The sequence below is a fragment of the Mesoplodon densirostris genome, chromosome 5, assembly GCF_025265405.1.
Source record: "Mesoplodon densirostris isolate mMesDen1 chromosome 5, mMesDen1 primary haplotype, whole genome shotgun sequence".
Lineage (NCBI taxonomy): Eukaryota > Metazoa > Chordata > Mammalia > Artiodactyla > Ziphiidae > Mesoplodon > Mesoplodon densirostris.
The window spans coordinates 137,973,367-137,996,939 of NC_082665.1; the positions used below are offsets into that span (position 1 = coordinate 137,973,367).

The 23,573-nt window shown below is 36.2% G+C and overlaps 1 protein-coding gene across 4 annotated transcripts in view; it reads right to left on the minus strand.

Moving 5' to 3' along the window:
• The window catches only part of RNF13 (ring finger protein 13), a 214,792-nt gene that overhangs the window by 32,411 nt on the left and 158,808 nt on the right, over positions 1-23,573 (minus strand). For all 4 annotated transcript variants that reach the window (XM_060099540.1, XM_060099539.1, XM_060099541.1 and 1 more), the window contains 3 exons: positions 20,172-20,262; positions 14,509-14,614; positions 722-815 (listed from right to left, as the gene is read on the minus strand). In XM_060099540.1, the coding sequence (XP_059955523.1) occupies positions 722-815; positions 14,509-14,614; positions 20,172-20,262 (291 nt within the window). The remainder of the gene's footprint in view (positions 1-721; positions 816-14,508; positions 14,615-20,171; positions 20,263-23,573) is intronic.

Below are 23,573 nucleotides of genomic sequence, written 5' to 3' on the forward strand. Positions count from 1 at the left end.
CTCTGCTGAATTAAAAAATAGAACATTTTTACTGGTACAGAAATTGAAAATTCTGGGGACTACTGGCCAAAAAGATTTAATAAGCATGTACCTACACTAAAAGTTCACCAAGCATAAGCAGGAGAAACTACATTGGCTAGAATATTAGACCCATGCCCCTCCCCAGCTCTGTTAGTGGTGGCTGTGAGACATTAAATTTTTTGCCTTTCTGACCCTCTGTTTCCTCATCTATAATGCCCATTATAGTACCCATTTCATAGAAATATGAAAATTAAATGAGATGATACATTTACAATATATTGACACATAATAGCTATCTACTGTGTTTAGTTAACACAACACTGTAAACTATGTGTTTAATTACTGCAATGCTAATACAGTGGTGGTGTAGGGTGGGAGAGAGAGTGGGAACAGACCACCCTGGTGGAGGTAAGTATTTTACCTACTGATGTTTAGAACTTCTGGCACATGGGGATAATAAAAAGCATTTTGGTCAGTTTCATTATTGTTTTTAAATTCTCTGAAGACCATGTATGCCCTTCTTGCCTTCACCAGGATAAACCACAGCAAAAGACCATCTTCCACATTCACTCATTCATTATCAACTGAGTGTCAGGCATAGGGTATGGCAAGGACTCAGAAGGTTGCATTAGAGTATAATCACCATGTCCTATTAAATAAACGAAGGGTTTTTATTTAGAAAATAAAAATATTCACTTACCTTTTTTGAATTTATGTATAGGGAGTTTCTTAAGTTGATCTTTACGAAGTCTGTTTCTTCTAGCTCTATGTCTATCCTGGACAAATTTTGTGATCTAAAAATAAAAGAGAAAAAAAAGGGAGTCAGATATTAAACATGCAAATAGAAAATGACCATTAAAATAACAAATGTCTTTTATGTTTCTAGATAGCTGCTACAAATCAATTTATTTAAACCCTAGTCATGAGACTATTAATTAAAATATCCATGATTAGTTATCATTAGTGATTAGTTAGCCCATAAATTATCCTTTGAATTTTTATTCAATGACCTTAATTATCTTTAATTTACTCTGACAAAAACATTATAAATAACATGTAACTATTTGTTGGAAAAAATATAAATGGTAGATTCCAGGTTACAAAGACTCCACTGGATCAAAAATGGGGGGGGGGTTGGAATTTCTGTAAGTTACAAACTAATAAAATTTTCAAACATAACATGCACTAAACTGCACTTTCAGTGGTTCTAGCAGCAAAATGGACAGAACTAATACAGAACACCTGTACTATAAATATTCAGAAATATCAGATAAAATATACAAAATATTTTAAAGTATAATTTGCTATCCTTGCAAGAATAAAAAGGAAGTCCATGGGACCAGAACCAAATGCCAAAAACAAAGTCCATAAAAGAAAGTTTTGACAAATTTGACTACATCAATGTTAAGGACTTCTCTCCCCAAAAGATACTGTTTAAAGATATAAGACAGTTCACAGACTGGCAGAAAATATCTGCCAATTGCATATCTCATAAGGGATTTCTATCCAGAATACAAAACGAATTCAAAATTCAATAATAAGAAAACAAGCAACCCAAGAGAAAAAAATGGGCAGAATATCTGAATATACACTTTGCTACTGAATATATACAGATGGCAACTAAGCACTTGAAGAGATGTTCAACATAATTAGACAAGAGAAAAATGAAAATTCAAATCACAAATACCACTATATACCAATTAAAATGATTAAAATGAAAAAGACTGACTATACCAAGTGTTGGCAGGGAAGTAGAAGAACTGGCACTCTGATACACTACTGAAAGGATTGTAAAATGGTACAACCACTTTGGAAAATAGTTGGTGGTTTCTTATAAATTTAAACACATATATACCAAATGACCTAATCATCCCACTCCTATTTATATTTCGCAAATAGAAATGAAAGTGTATATCCATATAACAACTTATATACAAATGTACAAAAAAGTCTATGTCAGCTTTATTTGTAATAGCCAAAAACGAGACACAACCCAAATGTTCATCAGCGGGTACGTGTATAAACAAAACTGTGGTATAGTCATACAATGGAATACAACTTGGCAATAAAAAGTAATGAATATCAATATATTCAATAACATATACGAATCTCAAAATAATTATTCTGAGAGAAAGAAGGCAGACACGAAAGAGTATGTAATTTATGATTCCCTGTATATAAAGTAGTAGAAAATGCACACTAATCTACAGTGATTAAAACCAGAGCTGTGGTTGCCCAGCAATGGTGTGGGGGGAGACATGAAGGAACAATTTGGAAGAGGTGAAAGGGAGTGATTATCACAGAGTATGAGGAAACTTTCTGAGCTGATCTGATATTTTATAATCTTAATTGCGGTGGTAGTTTCTCAGGTATACATATGTATGTCAAAACTTACCAAACTGTACAATTTAAATGAGCAGTTTATTAATATATTAATCAGTAGATGTTTATTTTAAAAATTTAATAGTAACCACTAGAAAAAAACAATATAAGCTTTCAAACTAGTAGGAAAAAGGGAGAAAGGCAGAGAAAAGAGAAAAAAAGTTGAGTAATCCAAATCTGTATAATAGAAAAAAAAAAGAATAAAAAGTAAACAATAGAAATTAGTCCAAATCACAAAAATGCAAATGGAGTAATAAATTCACCAGTTTTTTTTAAAAGCGTATATCATATTGGATAAAGAAAAAATTCCAACCATTCACAACACACAAGATCAAAACTTAATGACACATTAAGACAAAAGTAAAGGTAAAAAATACAGGGATAGATAAAATTATATCATGACAATACTAAGTAAAAGTTGGCATATATAGTAAAACAGGATATAAGACAAAAATCATCATTAAGAAATAGTTATCACAATGATAAAAAGGACACTTCACCTAAAAAATGACAAAATTATGGGAGAAATACACAAATTCACAAGCTCAGTAATTTCTAGATCAAGCAGACCAAAAAAAAAAAAAGTAAAGACCACAGACCTATGATGCCCAATATGGTAGCCATTATATACATGTAGCTACTGAGCACTTGAAATGCGGCTGGTCTCAATTGAGATTTGCTGTAAAAGTATAAAATACACACCAGTTTGCAAAGACTTAGTACAAAAAGAATGTAAAACATATTTTATAATTATTTATATTAACTGAATGTTGAAATACATTTTAGATTTATTAAGTTAAATAAATACAGTATTTAAGTTAATCTCACCAAAATATTTCCTTTTACCTTCTTTAATTTGGCTACCAGAAAACTTTAAATTACAATAAATGTGGCTCACAACATCGTTCTATTGCATAGCATTGCTTTAGAATACAGACGAGTGCAAAAAACCATGGACAATTGCAATGACTGAACAGTTCTGTAAATATACTAAAAACCATATCATTTAAATGGGTCAATTTTATATTATGGGAATTATATCTCAATAAAACTGTCTTTAAAATAATACAAAAGAAAGAAAGAAAAAAAGACTGGACAAGACAAATATCCAAGCTCAAACTAATGGACATATATAAAACTTTGGACACCACAATTCTTTTCACACATATGGTGGGGAACGTTTACAAAATTTAACCACAATTAGCATGTCTCTTCACCACCTGGATTCTAAATAACTTGAAAATAAGATCATGAACTGGCAGATGGAAGCAGGTGGAGCACCTAACTCGGTGAAGAAAGAAACAGAACCTTCTCCTTAACCACTGAATTAGACTGCCTTACCCACCCAGATATAGACAAAGACAATCAGGAATGGAGTAGGCCTTTCCCTCACCCTCCCCTAAAACTGCAGAACCAGTCCTGCAGGAGCTGAAGACAGGTTCACCTCAAGAGAAAGATGAAGCTGAGCTAAGCATGCCCTAATTTATTCTTCCCAAATGTACCACACAGATAAGGTACTTCATCTCTCCTAAGACCAACTGAGTAGAAGAGTAGGGAAGGGCTAGGAGTATTAGTAACTGAGTTTCCCATTCACATGGATGGATACATCAAAAGTGATAAAGAAATATCCCACATAACAGTGAAAAAATTTTTCTCAATTTAAACCAAATTAAAATAAAAATATTCTTTATCAAAAGTAATGAGTTACATACAGCTAAAGTGATTGTTAAAGAGATATTTATAACCTAAAGGCATATACTGTAAAGAAAAATGAATAAGTATTTAGCTGATCAAGCTAGAAAGAGAAAAGCAACGTATCCAAAACAAGCAGACGAAAGAAAATAATACTGCCAAGAGAAGAAATTCATGAGATAGATTAAAAAGGAGAGTAAATACATTAGAACATAAGTCTCACTGGAACGTAAAATACTTGACATCAGGGATTTTTACCTATTTTGTTCACTGAGGAAACTTCACACCCTAGAGCAGTGCCTAGGTTCAGAGGTGCAGAATAAATATTTGTTGAATGAAAGAAAAAAAAGCAAATCTCAAAGTCCACTTCTCTGAAAGACAAAGGTTTTTTTTGAATTTTATTTTATTTTTATACAGCAGGTTCTTATTAGTCATCAATTTTATACACATCAGTGTATACATGTCAATACCAATTGCCCAATTCATCACACCACCATCCCCACGCCCCTGTGGCTTTCCCCCCTTGGTGTCCATACATTTGTTCTCTACATCTGTGGCTCAACCTCTGCCCTGCAAACCGGTTCATCTGTACATTTCTTCTAGGTTCCACATATATGCGTTAATATACGATATTTGTTTTTCTCTTTCTGACTTACTTCACTCTGTATGACAGTCTCTAGGTCCATCCACGTCTCAACAAATGACCCAATTTCGTTCCTTTTTATGGCCGAGTAATATTCCATTGTATGTATGTACCACATCTTCTTTATCCATTCGTCTGTCAATGTGCATTTAGGTTGCTTCCATGACCTGGCTATTGTAAATAGTGCTGCAATGAACATTGGGGTGCATATGTCTTTTTGAATTATAGTTTTCTGTGTGTATATGCCCAGTACTGGGATTGCTGGGTTGTATGGTAATTCTATTTTTAGTTTTTTAAGGAACCTCCATACTGTTCTCCATAGCGCCTGTATCAATTTACATTCCCACCAACAGTGCAAGAGGGTTCCATTTTCTCCACACCCTCTCTAGCATTTCTCGTTTGTAGATTTTCTGAGGATTCCTATTCTAACTGGTGTGAGGTGATATCTCATTGTAGTTTTGATTTGCATTTCTCTAATTACTAGTGATGTTGAGCAGCTTTTCATGTGCTTCTTGGCCATCTGTATGTCTTCTTTGGAGAAATTTCTACTTAGCTCTTCTGCCCATTTTTGGATTGGGTTGTTTGTTTCTTTAATATTAAGCTGCATGAGCTGTTTAAATATTTTGGAGATTAATCTTTTGTCTGTTGATTCGTTTGCAAATATTTTCTCGCATTCTGAGGGTTGTCTTTTCGTCGTGTTTATGGTTTCCTTTGCTGTGCAAAAGCTTTGAAGTTTCATTAGGTCCCATTTGTTTATCTTTGTTTTTATTTCCATTACTCTAGGAGGTGGATCAACAAAGATCTTGCTGTGATTTATGTCAAACAGTGTTCTTCCTATGTTTTCCTCTAAGAGTTTTAGAGTGTCTGGTCTTATATTTAGGTCTCGAATCATTTTGAGTTTATTTTTGTGTATGGTGTTAGGGAGTGTTCTAATTTCATTCTTTTACATGTAGCTGTCCAATTTTCCCAGCACCACTTATTGAAGAGACTGTCTTTTCTCCATGGTATATCCTTGCCTCCTTTGTCATAGATGAGTTGACCATAGGTGCGTGGGTTTATCTCTGGGCTTTCTATCTTGTTCCATTGATCTATGCTTCTGTTTCTGTGCCAGTACCATATTGTCTTGATTACTGCAGCTCTGTAGTACAGTCTGAAGTCAGGGAGTCTGATTCCTCCAGCTCCGTTTTTTTCCAAGAGTGCTTTGGCTATTTGGGGTCTTTTGTGTCTCCACACAAATTTTAACATTTTTGTTCTAGTTCCGTAAAAAATGCCATTGGTAATTTGATAGGGATTGCATTGAATATGTAGATTCCTTTGGGTAGTATAGTCACTTTCACAATATTGATTCTTCCAATCCAACAACATGGTATATCTCTCCATCTGTTGGTATCATCTTTAATTTCTTTCAACAGTGTCTTATAGTTTTCTGCATACAGGTCTTTTGTCTCCTTAGGTAAGTTTATTCCTAGGTATTTTATTCTTTTTGTTGCAATGGTAAATGGGAGTGTTTTCTTAATTTCTCTTTCAGATTTTTCATCATTAGTTTATAGGAATGTAAGATATTTCTGTGCATTAATTTTGTATCCTGCAACTTTACCAGATTCATTGATTAGCTCTAGTAGTTTACTGGTGGCATCTTTAGGATTCTCTATGTACAGTATGATGTCATCTGCAAACAGTGACAGTTTTACTTCTTTTCCAATTTGTATTCCTTGTATTTCTTTTTCTTTGATTGCTGTGGCTAGGACTTCCAAAACTATGTTGAATAATAGTCGTGAAAGTGGACATCCTTGTCTTGTTCCTGATCTTAGAGGAAATGTTTTCAGTTTTTCACCATTGAGAATGATGTTTGCTGTGGGTTTGTCGTATATGTCGTATATTATGTTGAGGTAGGTTCCCTTTATGCCCACTTTCTGGAGTTTTTATCATAAATGAGTGTTGAATTTTGTCCAAAGCTTTTTCTGCATGCATTGAGATGATCATACGGTTTTTATTCTTCAATTTGTTAATATGGTGTACTACATTGATTGATTTGCATATATTGAAGAATCCTTGCATCCCTGGAATAAATCCCACTTGATCAAGGTGTATGATCCTTTTAATGTGTTGTTGGATTCTGTTTGCTAGTATTTTGTTAAGGACTTTTGCATCTCTATTCATCAATGATATTGGTCTGTAATTTTCTTTTTTTGTAATATCTTTGTCTGGTTTTGGTATCAGGGTGATGGTGGCCTCATAGAATGAGTTTGGGAGTGTTCCTTCCTCTGCAATTCTTTGGAAGAGTTTGAGAAGGATGCGTGTTAGCTCTTCTGTAAATGTTTGATAGAATTCACCTGTGAAGCCATCTGGTCCTGGACTTTTGTTTGTTGGAAGATTTTCAATCACAGTTTCAATTTCATTACTTGTGATTGGTCTGTTTGTATTTTCTATTTCTTCATGGTCCAGTCTTGGAAGGTTATACCTTTCTAAGAATTTGTCCATTTCTTCCAGGTTGTCCATTTTATTGGTATAGAGTTGCTTGTAGTAGTGTCTTAGGATGCTTTGTATTTCTGCACGGTCTGTTGTAACTTCTCCTTTTTCATTTCTAATTTTATTGATTTGAGTCCTCTCCCTCTTTTTTTTTTTTTTTTTTTTTTTTTGGCGGTATGCGGGCCTCTCACTGTTGTGGCCTCCCCCGTTGCGGAGCACAGGCTCCGGACGCGCAGGCTCCGGACGCGCAGGCTCAGCGGCCATGGCTCACGGGCCCAGCCGCTCCGCGGCATATGGGATCCTCCCAGACCGGGGCACGAACCCGTATCCCCTGCATCGGCAGGCGGACTCTCAACCACTTGCGCCACCAGGGAGGCCCCTCTCCCTCTTTTTCTTGATGAGTTTGGCTAATGGTTTATCAATTTTATTTTTCTTCTCAAAGAACAAGCTTTTAGTTTTATTGATCTTTGCTACTGTTTTCTTTGTTTCTATTTCATTTATTTCTGCTCTGGTCTTTATGATTTCTTTCCTTCTGCTAACTTTGGGTTTTGTTTGTTCTTCTTTCTCTAGTTCCTTTAGGTGTAAGGTTAGATTGTTAGAGACTTTTCTTGTTTCTTGAGGTATGCTTGTATAGCTATAAACTTCCCTCTTAGAACTGCTTTTGCTGCATCCCATAGGTTTTTTTTTTTCTGCTGTACGCGGGCCTCTCACTGCTGCGGCCTCTCCCGTCGCGGAGCACAGGCTCCAGACGCACAGGCTCTGTGGCCACGGCTCGCGGGCCCAGCCACCCCGCGGCATGCGGGACCCTCCGGGACCGGGGCACGAACCCGCGTCCCCTGCATCGGCAGGCAGACTCCCAACCACTGTGCCACCAGGGAAGCCCTATCCCATAGGTTTTGAATCATCATGTTTTCATTGTCATTTGTCCCTAGGTATTTTTTGATTTCCTCAGTGATCTCTTGGTTATTTAGTAAGGTATTGTTTAGCCTCCATGTGCTTGTGTTTTTTACATTTTCTTCCCTGTAATTGATTTCTAATCTCATAGCGTTGTGGTCAGAAAAGATGCCTGATATGATTTCAATTTTCTTAAATTTACTGAGGCTTGATTTGTGACCCAACATGTGGTCTATCCTGGAGAATGTTCCGTGCACACTTGAAAAGAAAGTGTAATCTGCTGTTTTTGAATGGAATGTCCTATAAGTATCAGTTAAATCTATCTGGTCTACTGTGTCATTTAAAGCTTCTGTTTACTTATTTATTTTCATTTTGGATGTTCTGTCTGTTGGTGTGAGGTGTTAAAGTCCCCCACTACTATTGTGTTATTGTCGATTTCCTCTTTTAGAGCTGTTAGCAGTTGCCTTACATATTGAGGTGCTCCTATGTTGGGTGCATATATAATTGTTATATCTTCTTCTTAGATTGAGCCCTTGATCATTATGCAGTGTCCTTGCTTGTCTCTTGAAACATTGTTTATTTCAAGGTCTATTTTATCTGATATGAGTATTGCTACTCCAGCTTTCTTTTGATTTCCATTTGCTTGGAATATATTTTTGCATCTCCTCACTTTCAGTCTGAATGTGTCCCTAGGTCTGAAGTGGGTCTCTTGTAGACAGTATATATATATGGGTCTTGTTTTTGTATCCATTCTGCAAGCCTGTGTCTTTTGGTTGGAGCATTTAATCCATTCATGTTTAAGGTAATTATCGATATGTATGTTCCTATGACCATTTTCTTGTTTTGGGTTGGTTTTTGTAGGTCCTTTTCTTCTCTTGTGTTCCCACTTAGAGAAGTTCCTTTAGCATTTGTTGTAGAGCTGGTTTGGTGGTGCTGAATTCTCTAAGCTTTTGCTTGCCTGTAAAGCTTTTGATTTCTCCATTGAATCTGAATGAGATCCTTGCCGGGTAGAGTAATCTTGGTTGTAGGTTCTTCCCTTTCATCACTTTAAGTATATCATGCCACTCCCTACTGGCTTGTAGAGTTTCTGCTGAGAAATCAGCTGTTAACCTTATGGGAGTTCCCTTGTATGTTATTTTTTGTTTTTCCCTTGCTGCTTTCAGTAATTTTTCTTTGTCTTTAATTTTTGCCAGTTTGATTAATGTGTGTCTTGGCATGTTTCTCCTTGGGTTTATCCTGTATGGGACTCACTGGGCTTCCTGGACTTGGGTGGCTATTTCCTTTCCCATGTTAGGGAAGTTTTCAATTATAATCTCTTCAAATATTTTCTCTGGTCCTTTCTCTCTCTCTTCTCCTTCTGGGACCCCTATAATGCAAATGTTTTTGCGTTTAATGTTGTCCCAGAGGTCTCTTAGGCTGTCTTCATTTCTTTTCATTCTTTTTTCTTTATTCTGTTCCACAGCAGTGAATTCCACTATTCTGTCTTCCAGGTCACTTATCTGTTCTCTGCCTCAGTTATTCTGCTATTGATTCCTTCTAGTGTAGTTTTCATTTCAGTTATTGTATTGTTCATCTCTGTTTGTTTGTTCTCTAATTCTTCTAGGTCTTTGTTCAACATTTCTTGCATCTTCTCAATCTTTGCCTCTGTTCTTTTTCCGAGGTCCTGGATCATCTTCACTATCATTCTTCTGAATTCTTTTTCTGGAAGATTGCCTACCTCCACTTCATTTAGTTGTTTTTCTGGGGTTTTATCTTGCTCCTTCATCTGGTACATAGTCCTCTGCCTTTTCATCTTGTCTGTCTTTCTGTGAATGTGGTTTTTGTTCCACAGGCTGCAGGACTGTAGTTCTTCTTGCTTCTGCTGTCTGCCCTCTCGTGGATGAGGCTATCTAAGAGGCTTGTGCAAGTCTCCTGATGGGAGGGACTGGTGGTGGGTAGAGCTGACTGTTGCTCTGGTAGGCAGAGCTCAGTAAAGCTTTAATCCGCTTGACTGCTGATGGGTGGGGCTGGCTTCCCTCTCTGTTTGTTGTTTGGCCTAAGGCAACCCAACACTGGAGCCCACCTGGGCTCTTTGGTGGGGCTAATGGCGGACTCTGGGAGGGCTCACGCCAAGGAGTACTTCCCAGAACTTCTGCTGCCAGTGTCCCTGTCCCCACGGTGAGCCACAGCCACTGCACGCCTCTGCAGGAGACCCTCCAACACTAGCAGGTAGGTCTGGTTCAGTCTCCCCTCAGGTCACTGCTCCTCCCCCTGGGTCCCGATGCGCACACTACTTTGTGTGTGCCCTCCAAGAGTGGAGTCTCTGTTTCCCCCAGTCCTGTCAAAGTCCTGCAATCAAATCCCACTAGGCTTCAAAGTCTGATTCTCTAGGAATTCCTCCTCCCATTGCCAGACCCCCAGGTTGGGAAGCCTGATGTGGGGCTCAGAACCTTCACTCCAGTGGGTGGATTTCTGTAGTATAAATGTTCTGCAGTCTGTGAGTCACCCACCCAGCAGTTACGGGATTTGGTTTTACTGTGATTGTGCCCCTCCTACCGTCTCATTGTGGCTTCTCCTTTGTCTTTGGATGTGGGGTATCTTTTTTGGTGAGTTCCAGTGTCTTTCTGTCGATGACTGTCTAGCAGCTAGTTGTGATTCTGGTGTTCTCGCAAGAGGGAGAACACGTCCTTTTACTCCACCATCTTGGTTCCTCAAGATTAACTTCTGACAACATTGTGCAAGGCATGGATGGATATGAATAAATAGAACTCATCCCACATATAGTTGGAATTCTCTTTAAATTGTTGAGTATATAAATATTATAAATCATTTTATACAATACTTGAAAACAGACAAAATAGACAATTTCTTAGAAATATAATTTAGTATGATGAAGTAGACAAGCATTTATACGTCCAAGTAATTATGAAAAAGATCAGCAGATCTAGATGATTTTACAGGCAACCTTCACCAGAAATTCAAGTAAATGATAATCTCAATTTCATTCAAAAAAACTATTTACAATAGTAGAAAATAAAAGAAAGCTTTAATTTTTTATGGGGCTAGCTTTATCTTGTCTAATTATTTTAAAGTGTCGTAAAATATATGTAACATAAAATTTACTATCTTAACCATTTTTAAGCACACAGGTATGTGGCAGTAAGTACATTCACGTCGTTGTGAGACCATCACCACCATCCATCCACCAAACTCTTTCCGTGTCCCAAAACTGAAACTCTGTATGCATTAAACAGTAATTCCCCATTCTCCCCTCTCCACAGCCCCTGGCAACCACCATCCTACTTTCTGTCTCAATCTGACTACTCTAGGTACCACATATAAATAGACTCATATAGTATTTGTCCTTTTGTGACTGGTTTATTTCAGTTAGCATAATATCTTCAAGATTCATCCATGTTGTAGCATCTGTCAGAATTCCCTTCCTTTTTAAGGCTGAATAATATTCCATTGCATGTATATGCCACATTTTGTTTATCTACTCATCCATCAATGGACAACTGGGTTGCTTCTACCTTTGGCTTATTGAAAATAATGCTGTTATGAACATAAGCATTCAAATATCTGACTCCCTGCTTTCAATTCTTTTGGGTATATACCCAGAAGTGGAATTGTCGGATCATATGATAAATTTATGTTTAACTTTTTTGAAGAGTTGCTGTACTGTTTTCTATAGTGACTGCTCCATTTAACATTCCTACCAACAGTGCTCAAGGGATTGTCTAGTTTTGATGTCAAGATTATTCTAGCCCCATAAAACTAAAAGTTTCCCCTTACCTGGACATTCAGATTGCTAATATTTTATTTAGGATTTTTTGCACCTATGTCCAAGTGTAAAACTGGCAGATCATATTAGAGAAATTTGAATAACCCAAAATGCAAAGACAAAATTCATATATCATAATCAAAGAGAGTTTATACCCAAAATACAAGGATTTTTAGAATGTACAAAACAAATTCATGTAATCCAACATAACAACAGAGTAAAAGAAAAAACGATTATTACAACAGATAGAAAAAAAGACATATAATGCAGCACTCATTCATTATTTGAAAAGAAAAAAGGCAAATAAAAATTTAGTTTATTTCTAATTCTTATACCACTTTTTTTTGTTTTACCAGAAAATATAGTGCAACGTTAAACAGGAGGTACAACAGGCATCCTTTGTTTTTTGTCCCTGACTTTCATGGGAAGTCTTCTAATAATTCACTATTTAATGATGTTCATTTTAAGTTTTTAGTCATTAATCTTTATTGGCTTAAGGGTATTTACTTCTAATTTGTCAAGTGTACTTTCTGCTTGTTGTTTGTTGTTCTAACTTTCCATCCTTGCTTCTACACTGAAAACACAGGAGAATCAACAAATTCAAATTACCAGAGTAGGAGAATTCAGTAAGTTTGCAGAGATAAGATTAATATATAAAAATCAATAATGTCCAGTGTCCAAATGTTGGTCTCTAAATACTACACTTCAATTAAAAAAGGCAGAGCTCCTTGGAGAACTCTCTGATTCCAGGGCTGGGGCAGAAAAATAAACAATGAGCCTGGAGTTTCTTACAGGACCAAACACCAAAGAAGTACTTACAAAACAAAAGGATGGGTCAAATGAAAGGGACCCAAGACCCAGCCTGCAGAGCTCCCAATCGCCAAAGCTCAAACAGTTAAACAACAAAAATAATGTAGTATTGGATTATTACCCAAAGTATAAAATAAATATACAGGGCACAAACTAATATAAATAAATGACTGAACAAATAAATGCCAAGAAGAGACAAATCTTTCTTACAAAAGAATTCTAAATAATAAATGTAGATACTTCCCTACTTCCAGGAAGTGGAGCTTAATTCCTGCCCCTCCCCACTTTTAGGACAGGCTTTACTTAGTGCCTCACTTCCAAAGGAAGAATAGAATAGAGAAAGAGAAAAAATATTAACCGTATAGTGGAAAAACCTGGCAAACATTACCTAAACCAATGGATGAAGGTTATCATCATCAGTGATGTCATGCAAATATCATGTACCCCCCTGGCATGTTAGGTTGAGAAGGGCCCTTGACTTTGCTGATACTCTTTTTAAAAACCTATAACCAACCCAGTCTAATCATAAGAAAAGTATCAGATTAAGGGACATTCTACAGGATACCTGGCCAAGACTCTTCAAGGCTGTCAAGGTCATGAAAAACAAGGAGATATTAAGAAACTGTTCAGAGATCAGAGGAGACTGGGAATACATGATAATCTAAAACAATGTGGTAACCTGGACTGGGTCCTGGAATAGAAAGAAAACATTAAAGGAAAAATGTAAAATCTATCCAGTCTGGAATTTAGTAACAGTAATGTTACCACTGTCAGTTTCTTAGTTTTGACAAATGTATCATGGTAAAGTAAAATGTTAACAATGGGGGCAACTAGGTAAGGAATGTACAGGAACTCTTTTCTTTGCAATTTCTCTGTAAATCTTAACATTATTCCAAAATTAAAAGTTTATTTTAAAAAATCAACAATGTTCTTATACTCTAATAATAACCAATTAGAAAATGAAGTTCCAAAAAGGTCTAACAAAATACATGCAAAATGTTTACAGAAAAAAATTATTAAACTGATATATATGAAAGACCAAAATAAATTAAAAGAAAGATTACAATATCATAGGCAGACTGAATATTTCAAAGACAGTGTTTAATCTTTAATCTATGAATTCAATACAATAATAAACTCACTGGATGTTAATATAAATACTCTTTATGAAAAATAAAAAGGTTAGAGACAATAATGGGATTGTTTTATATCTTTGTAAATCTCTTTTAATACCTATCTTAATAGAATACAGAGGGATTCTCATATCTGCTTCTGCATTCAATTTGTTTCGATATCACACACCATGTGGCCTCTAGAAACCTCTTCTATAAACCCTAAGAGAATCCCACTATCTACCCATCAATACATCTTTTTCTCTTTATTTTTTACAATGCATTTCAAAGTAAGCTGCAGATATCAGTATACTTCCCCTCAAATACTTCAGCATATAAACTCATTACTTAAGAGTTTAGCATTTTTTTCTTTTTATGTAAAATTTACATACAATGAAATGCACCAAATTTAAGTATTAATTTGGTGATTCGGACATTGCGCAACCCAAACGTCTCTCAAGATACAGAACGTGACTCTCACTCCCCTGGAAATTCCCTTATACCCTTCTGAGTAAATTCCCCATCCCTCTCTAGCCCCCCAGAAGCAATCACTGTTTTGATTTTTTTTCTACCCATATTATCTTTGCCTTTTCCAGAACCGGTCATATAAATGGACTCATACAATACATACTCTTTTATGTAAGGCTTCTCTCACTCAATACAGTGTGTTTTAGAGCCATTCATACTATTTTTTTAAAAGTATTTAAAATTATTTTACCTACCATGAAAATGACTATCAAGATGAGACAGATGCCCACTATGATAAGGAAGGGGATTAAGTAGTATTCCAGCGGAAGGCTAAATTCTGGAACTAAGATAATGTGGCCCCTGGAAGAAAAGAAAAATTAATAGTCGGGAAGTATTAAAAGTTGCCAAATTATGATATTAATTGAAAACAAAAATATTTTTAAAAGGCATTTAGACATTACAATTCAATCCACTAGACACATCGCATTTTCTAACATATGATTTCTAATAATTTAAGGGATGCTTTTTCCAATGTTAAGTCAATTTTACATACTGGCCAAAATAATTTGCCTATATAATTAAAAGAAACTTTTAGACTGCGTAGAGGAAATCAGCCAATCAATACTTACTGTGTCCATCCTGGAAACACGTCTTTACTGAATTTAGTAACCTGGGTAAAAGTTAGCATATTTTACATGCAAAATCAGCATTTAAAAAATGGCCGTGCTTTGGGCAGCATGCCAGCAAGAACCCCCTCCCCAACCAAATCACTGTTCATCAGTTCCTCCCATGAAAAAAATCTCTGGAGCCACTACTGATGAAAATATACTCCCCGTTCCCTTTATGCTTCACATGAGCTTGTTGTACCAAGTACAACAGATATAACCCCTGTACTCCACATTCATCTGTGAGATATGGAATGAAAGAACCGGTAACAATTCACAGGAGTTGTAGCTTCTCTCTTCTCAACCTTCTCCACAGCTTGAATGAAAAAAAACACAAAAAAACCCCTACAAAAATGTGCATGTTGCGTGTGGGGACGGGGGGTAGAGAGTACCACAGGATTTATTCTCCTCTGTTACTAACCATGGTTAATACAGTTATATGGTTATTAACCATACAATACTGGTATTATAAAAATTCACCAGGACTCATGAAATGAAACGGAACAGAATAAGCACACTATCTGTGTTGCGTGAGCAAATTTTACATGGCAGCAAAATCCTGCAATAGAAAATACCCTCAGTCTAGGGAAGGGTCTGTATAATGGTCAGTGAGATGACTGATTTCTCCATAATGTTCCTGTGCTACTCAACTAGTATGGTGCCAGCAACACTACTTCATTACCCACTGCTGCCTGGTTTTTTAAGTAGTAACTCCATAACACAAGGGTTAAATGCAAAACAAAAATTCTCAACGTAAAAGGAAATGAAAACAGGTTGACTCCTTCCCCCATGCAGAAATGCTTAGGATGCCCTAGTACTCAAGAAAAATAGCATAAAAACAAATTATTTCTATTCCCAAGCAATTAAGTTTTCATGCTATTAACAATTTTATTCACATCCAAAGAGCTCTATCAATCTTTAACAAAAAGAAGAACAAAAAAGATAATACCAGGAATTTCCCCAAATAATTTAAATATTTTCCCCAAACTGCTAAGATTGCTAAAAGTAGCTTTTTACTTCACTTTCCAGCAAAATGACCAAAGATTTATATGCATTTTTGTAACTTTATATAAAATACTGAAGTGACTGATATATCATCAGTATAAAAAAGAGAAAAGCAAGCCTGGGCTGCTCTATTTGATACCATCTCTTCCAGCATGAGGCCAGCTCTGTAAACAATTTCCCTGTTCTTGGTACAAACCCTCTGAAACTGCCCCAGGGCCACGGCTGAGACACAGTAACAAATGGTGACACTTTTTTTTTTTTTTTTTTTGCGGTACACGGGCCTCTCACTGTTATGGCCTCTCCCGTTGCAGAGCACAGGCTCCGGACGCGCAGGCTCAGCGGCCATGGCTCACGGGCCCAGCCGCTCCATGGCATGTGGGATCTTCCCGGACCGGGGCATGAACCTGTGTCCCCTGCATCGGCAGGCGGACTCTCAACCACTGCGCCACCAGGGAAGCCCCAAATGGTGCCATGTTTAAGTAGAAGAGCCTTTCAATGAGATGCTGATCCTCTGCAACCTCCCTTACTTCCACCAACCTGCTATATATTAACACTGTTAGGGTTTAGAAGCCAGAGTAAACTGTATATAGATAAAGATACGGACACTGAGCTTTTAAGATACTTAGAGCCGTCTATCAACTGCAGACCCTTTAAAGATCTTCACAATATATCTTGACAGTAAACTAAAATGGTTTGAGATATAGCAGGCTATATAAACAAGACAGTTTATAGTTTACTGCGTTTTCTTAACCACATTGCTAGTGGTGATGGTGGTGATGGCGATGATACAGGGTGGAGAACTACAACAGAATATCAGTCTCCCAGCTTTATTTCTATTCCCTCTGCCCAGGTTCTCACAGCTGAGGCTGCAGACTCATCCCTGTCCTAACCCCAGATCAATCTGTATTTGAAGGAGGAGATATTTAAACAGCTTTTAGTAAGAATCTTCCCATACTACCTCCATGTCCACCCCTCAATATAGTACATTCCATGTGCTCTGAAGCTAAGACTCCATCATTGAAACAGAGTCCTAAGCAACCTAGGAAATAGTGTCTCACTCTCCTTTGCATGAGTTCCCAGGCTGCTTTCAAACCAGGTGTTAGGCCTAAACTCTAACTTCAATAATAATCTAACAGTAACAGTAATCTCTAATTTCCCAACCCCTCTGTTGACACAGGAGGTCGCCTTGTCTGTTTTGTTATCCAACCCCCATCCTGAACTGGGAGATTGGGATTGACATATATACACTAATATGTATAAAATGGATAACTAATAAGAACCTGCTGTATAAAAAAATAAATAAAATTCAAAAATTCAAAAAAAAATACTTTAAATATATATATTCAATCATCTTTGGAAGATGCTAGCAAACCAAATCATTTTAAAAACAGTAAATAAAGGGAAAGAATCAAATGTTTATCCTATCTTTCCTAAACAGACTGTACATCAAGGTTATCAAATAATTGATAAGGTGTGAGTTCTCTTTATAGAAGTATTTCAGCTAATAAATGAAGAAGGAATTATAAAATTAGATTACTTGCAAATCCTAAAGAACTAATGGATCTAGACCATGATCATTAATGATTGCTGCCCTCACAAAGAGAGAACCAGATATTATGTCTCCTGATGGAAATACATAATAACACACATAAATTACTCTTGCCTCACCTATCCTCCTGGCCCCCCGAGCACACTTGAATTTGAACAAACCTCTAGGTCTAATGAGCAATTTACAGGGAAAATAAGTAACAAAGGAATACTCTAGGCAATACACCAAGGATGCAGTCAGGAAAGTCTGCACTGTGGTAAAAACTGTACAGGACAAATGACCCTGTTGCTTCAATAAATAAATGACTAGGAAAAAAAAAAGAGGCATAGCAAGTGTATGGATTAAAAATAGGGTGATCACATGCCCTGACTTGCTCAGAAACAAATCTAAAGACTGAAATATGGGTTGATATTGAATTAATGTTTACTTTTTTAAAAAAAGGTAAAATAATGATAATATAATTGTATTTTTTATATATAACCTATCTTCTAGTGATATATTCTGAGATATTTACAGTTGAGATAATAGGATATATAGTACTTGCTTTAAAATCATGGTGTGGGGAAGAAAAGTGGCGGGTGGCGCTTCAGAGCGGACAGTCCAAACAAAATTGGCCGTGAGTTGATAATTCTGAAACTGAAGGATCAGATTCATTATACTCACCTCCCTACTTTTAAACAGTAGAATAAATTAATGGGTAGGTAGGTAGGCAGGCAGGCAGACCAACCAGCCAGCCAGCCAGCAGATGGATGAGGCAAATCAGTATGTACAGGTCCACAATCCCTTAAGCACAATTCTGAAACCTAAAAAGCTTTAAAAAGTTATGTTTGCAATTCATTTGCTAGTCAACCCGAACCTAACGGATATGATACAATACTCATACATTTACTGCAGATACATATGTAATGTGATTATGGGAGGCTGCCTCAAATCCTATTTGGATGTTACGTAACTTTTAAAAATCTGAAAATGTTATAATTCCATGTTACATCTGTCCCCAAGAGTAGGGATAAGGGATTTTGTGGCCTTGCATTAACATGGGAACGGTCTAAATATTAAGTAAATAAAGTATGTTACAAAATACTAAGTATTGTATGGTACTATTTTACGAGCACATTATCCCTAATTAATGTCAGCATTCAAACATGCGGAAAAAAATTAAAAGCTTTTTAAAAAACAGTAGCTGTTGTTGGAGAACAGCATCATAGGGACTTTTGTTTAAATGCTTTATATTTCTGAATTTTTCCACATTTTACCAGCAGGTATGTATTACTTTTTTAATGTAAAAAGATATGACTTTACCATTAAAAACAAAAAAAGACTCTTTAAAATACATATTAAAATATACAGACTTTTTCTAAATGAAGCAATAATACTGAGGTAAAAAGCAAGTAGTAGTTCTCCACCCCCCATTAACTACATAAATATGGCTGACAAAATAGCATCTTGCCTAACTATTTTTAATACAACATCCAAAATTATATTCCCTAACTTAATAAAAATGTTCTGAGCACAGAATATGTGAACAGTATTTTAAATATCAAAACTGTATAGGGAAAATGACAAAAATCATAAACAAAAAATCTTTCCCTCTCTTTTTTTAATTCATATCCAAACTCAAATATTCCTGGATTTCCGCGCCCCCCCCCCCCATTTAATTAGAATTCCATTTCATTGTGCCAGTTTCCTCTTTTGGCAAATGTAGATAGTAAGAGATAATAATAACCCCTAGAGGGTTGTTGTGAGAATTATAAATGTAAAGGCCTTGTTTCATGAGTGCCTGGCACTTGCTAATTCCTCAATAAATACTACTGCTTTTATTATTAATACTGTTGTTATTGTTCCTCTTAGTCAAAAGGCTCTTCCTGTCCACTGTGTTTTGGGGAGCTGTTTCATGGAAGAAGCTCTGAAGTGTTAATTTAATTGCACTATTTCTATATAAGACAAGACAGTTGTGCCTTAAGTTAGTTTCAGTCTATTTGTTACCATGGTAATGAGATTTTGGGGAGAAATTCCATAAGAAGTTTCTAATTCCAAATCAAACTTTTTAAACTTGAAAACAAACTTTCTGTGTTTGTAAAAAGTTAGTCACGTAACACACTGTGCTTTGGATTCTTTGTTTATAAAATAACATTTCTTTTTAATAAAATACAAACATGTCTTAATGAAAAGTATCATATAAATGTAAATCAGGGAATTCCCTGGTGGTCCAGTGGTTAACAATCTGCCTTCCAATGCAGGGAACAGATGCGGGTTCGATCCCTGGTCGGGGAACTAAGATCCCACATGCTGCGGGGCAAATAAGGCCACATGCCGCAACTACAGAGCCCACACGCCCCAACGAAAGATCCCGCGTGCTGCAGCTAAGATCCAACACAGCCGGGAAAAAAAAAAAAAGTCAATCACATTGCTTCTAAATACCAATGGTTTGATTAAACTATAAAAGGGAAAGTTTTTTTTATCTTTTTAGCAACATGGGTGGCTTAATCTCTCTAGCATAAATGTATTTGCAATATGCAATCATACACAGAACAAACAGTACAATACAGTCTTAAAATCATGACTTAAGAAGATATAATTTAGCACGATAGAGTACATTCTAAAACAGAACTTTGATTACAACTAATCTTATATAATTCTACCCTAATAAAGAGAATAATTTTAAGCTACATGATTATTTCTTACATCCATTACTTACCCTTTTTCATATGTGAATTCATCTTTCAGGGAATTAGCTGATGATTCACCAATAAAGACAGATGGAATGTCAATTTTCTTTAGTACCTCAACTGTATAAAACAATAATAAAATTATTCTTCAAAGCCCATACTTAGTGTAAAATCAACTTAAGCTTCTTCATAATAACAGCAAATACAACTGGAAATAATTACAATCAACTTGAATTGTCTATTAGTTGATTTTCCAGATTGCATATTTATACCACCATCAAAATGGCTGAGAAACATTACATTTACAATAACAAAAGCTAACATTTTGCATATAACATTACCACACTACCTCAATAGTCCTGAGACTGAAATATAATTCATATTTTGATTATTTCCATTTGATTTATTCCTCTACAAACATAATTAACTATTAGAAAAGGAAGAAGAGGAAGAAATGTAAAGTGTTTTTTCCGCTCATAACTTAATTCCTAAATGAAAAAGTGAAAAAAGCTTTTTTTTACATACCCATTCCCACGAGAGGTGTAAGCCAAAGAATGTAAGAAAAGACCACTTTACAACAGTCTGAAAAATGACACCACACATCTAAGGCTTTACAGAGTGAAGGGCTGACAGTTCAGAAAGGGCACAGGATAGGGATGCTGTGTAAATTTCTACTTCCTCCTAAGCCTGGAGTTCATGATAAAGCATTGTGTTTTGATTCGTGTCCTACGAAAGTTTACTTTTATATCTATGTTAAAAAAACCAAAATCAAAGGCCAACAAAAAAAGAACTTTGCAAAAATTACCCAGTACTCAAGATGAGAAATAAAAAAAATCATCTTACTCTTCCTATAGAAAAAGCAGCCACATTTTTAACTGTGAGTTATTTTAACAGATTTGGCTTTAGAGGAAGTCCATTTGTTTGCTTTTGTTACATTTTTCACAACAACTTTGTTCTACATTTCTTTTAAAAATGTATATTTATTATTTATTTAAAAGAGGGGGGTGGATACAAGTAAAGAAGAACAGAACACAGCCATAATCCTTCCCACCCAAAGACAAGGCTTTCATTTGAAGCAATATAAACAGTTCTTTAAGTTTCGACAAATGCATACAATTATGTGAGCATCACCACAATCAAGATAAAAAATGTTTTATCATCCCTCCAAATTCCCTCATGCCCCTTTACAGTCAACCCTCACCACAACCTCGGCAACCACTGATGTATCTTTCTTTAATTCTCATAAAGACAAGTTTTAAAGTTTTAAAATCTTGGTATCCTTAGTAGAGTACTTTTTTTTTTCGTTTTCAGATTGTTTGGATATATGCAAATAAAATCATTCATTCCATACGTTCTCTCTCTTTCTGTCTCTCTCTCACACACACACATATACACATGCCCAATATCACATAAACCCTAAGAGGGAAGGAACGAAAATGGTTAGCAGAGGAACACTTAATCACTATCTTTATATTACTAAGATCAATAAATATTTAAATTTTTGTATTAATGGGATCATATAATAATGGGGAAAAAGTATAGGCTTTTTGCACTCAATGGTATACCTCAGATATCCTGTCATGTCAATAAATAAATATCTACCTCATAATTTTTAATAGCTACAGAGGTACTGTTATATAACCATATACATTTTAGGGAGATATTTTCTGTCATGCTAAGAGATCTTTCTCTTTCATATAACAGTTTAAACTTTAATTTATTTGATAATTAAAACTTGGAATTATATACCCTTTGTAAAATGCTTTACTCTTTCATGAAGATACTCTGATAAACTCGAGGAGGAATTTTTGGCTGGTAACTACCGGCTTAGAATTATTGGAAGCAACATAACTTCCCTGGGTTATGATATCTAATGAGATGTTAAAAGCTCCTCACTTTAGTCAGAAGATTAAGAAAGGGGAAATGATGTACACAAATATGAACAGTCATCCTGGAGACTTTGCAACATCATTTATCTACTGAAAACAAAACCAAACGTTTTAGTTCACAAAATACTTTAAAAACACGAAATCTTAATTCTGATCCACAAAACAACTCTGTGAAGTATGTGTGCCAAGTAGTATTAGCGTATCACAGACAGATTATAATTTAAGCAGCCAGCCCCAACCTCTCCAGACGCATACGTCCAACTGCAGGTTCAGTTTCTCCATTTGACTGCCTAGCAGATGTTTCAACCTTAATGTTTCTCACACGGAATCCTCAATATCTCTATTCCATTAATCAGTTCTACTTCTACTCTTTCTCATCTCTGTAACTAACTATTCACCTAGTTTCTCAAGTTAAACATCTTGGAGTTTTCCTTGTCTCCTCCCCTTCTTTTATTCCTTATATCAAACCCTATCAACCTCAAAATATATCCATAATTCTATCACTTCCCGTCACAGTCACCGCTAATACTCCAAACTGCCATCACCTCTTGCCTGGCTGCTGCACCGATGTTCTAACTGGCCTCTCAGTTAGCACTCTTGCCCATCTCTCACCTTCAGTCTATTCTCCAAAGAACAACCGAAGTGATCCTTTAAAATCTGTCAGATCACCTCACACCTCTGCTTAAAACCCATGTAAAACAAATCCCAAAGACCTACAAGACCATACATGATCTAGCCCCTGGCTCCCTCTCCAACTTCATCCCCTGCAACTCTCTCTCTCTCTTGTTCACTCTGCTCCAGCCACTGTGATTTTCTGCCACTCCTTGAAAACACCAAGTATGCTTTATCTTTGAGCATTTGCATTTGCCTGCTGTTCCCTTTCCTCGGAATATCCTCCTCCAGAAATGTGCATGGCTCAGCCTCTCACTTTAGACCTATGCTCAAATGTCAAAGCCTCATAGCAACCTTCTCTGATCACCCTATCTAAAATAGCCAACCTCCTCTCCTCCCTGTCACTATGTATCCCTTTAACCTGGCATGTTTTTCTTCATAGCACTTACCACTACTTGACATATACCATACCTCTTTGATTATGTGTTCATTTCCTCTCTTCCACCCTAGAATGCAATAATAACAATAATAATAACTGCAACAATAATAGCAGCTAAATAACCGTTAAATAATTACTAAGAACCAGGCAGTCTTCTAGATGTTTTACATGTCATAAGCAACAAACCAGTGAGTTGAGTACTATTATCGTCCCCACTTAATATATCAGAAAAGTGAGGCATAGAGATGTTGGGTAATGTTCCCAAGGTCACATAGCTGGTAAGGGGTCGAGCTGGGATTCAAACCTTGTAAGGCAATACTCAGAAGCCATACTCTTTAACCACTGCATTCTGCTACCTCAATGAAAAGTATGAGCAAAGCCTTAAAACGGTATCATTTCCTGCTGTAGTCATGAGGCCTAAAAGAGTGCTTGATGCAGAGCAGCCTGTCAAAAAATATTTGTTGAAGGCAGAAAGCAAGGAAAAAAGGAGA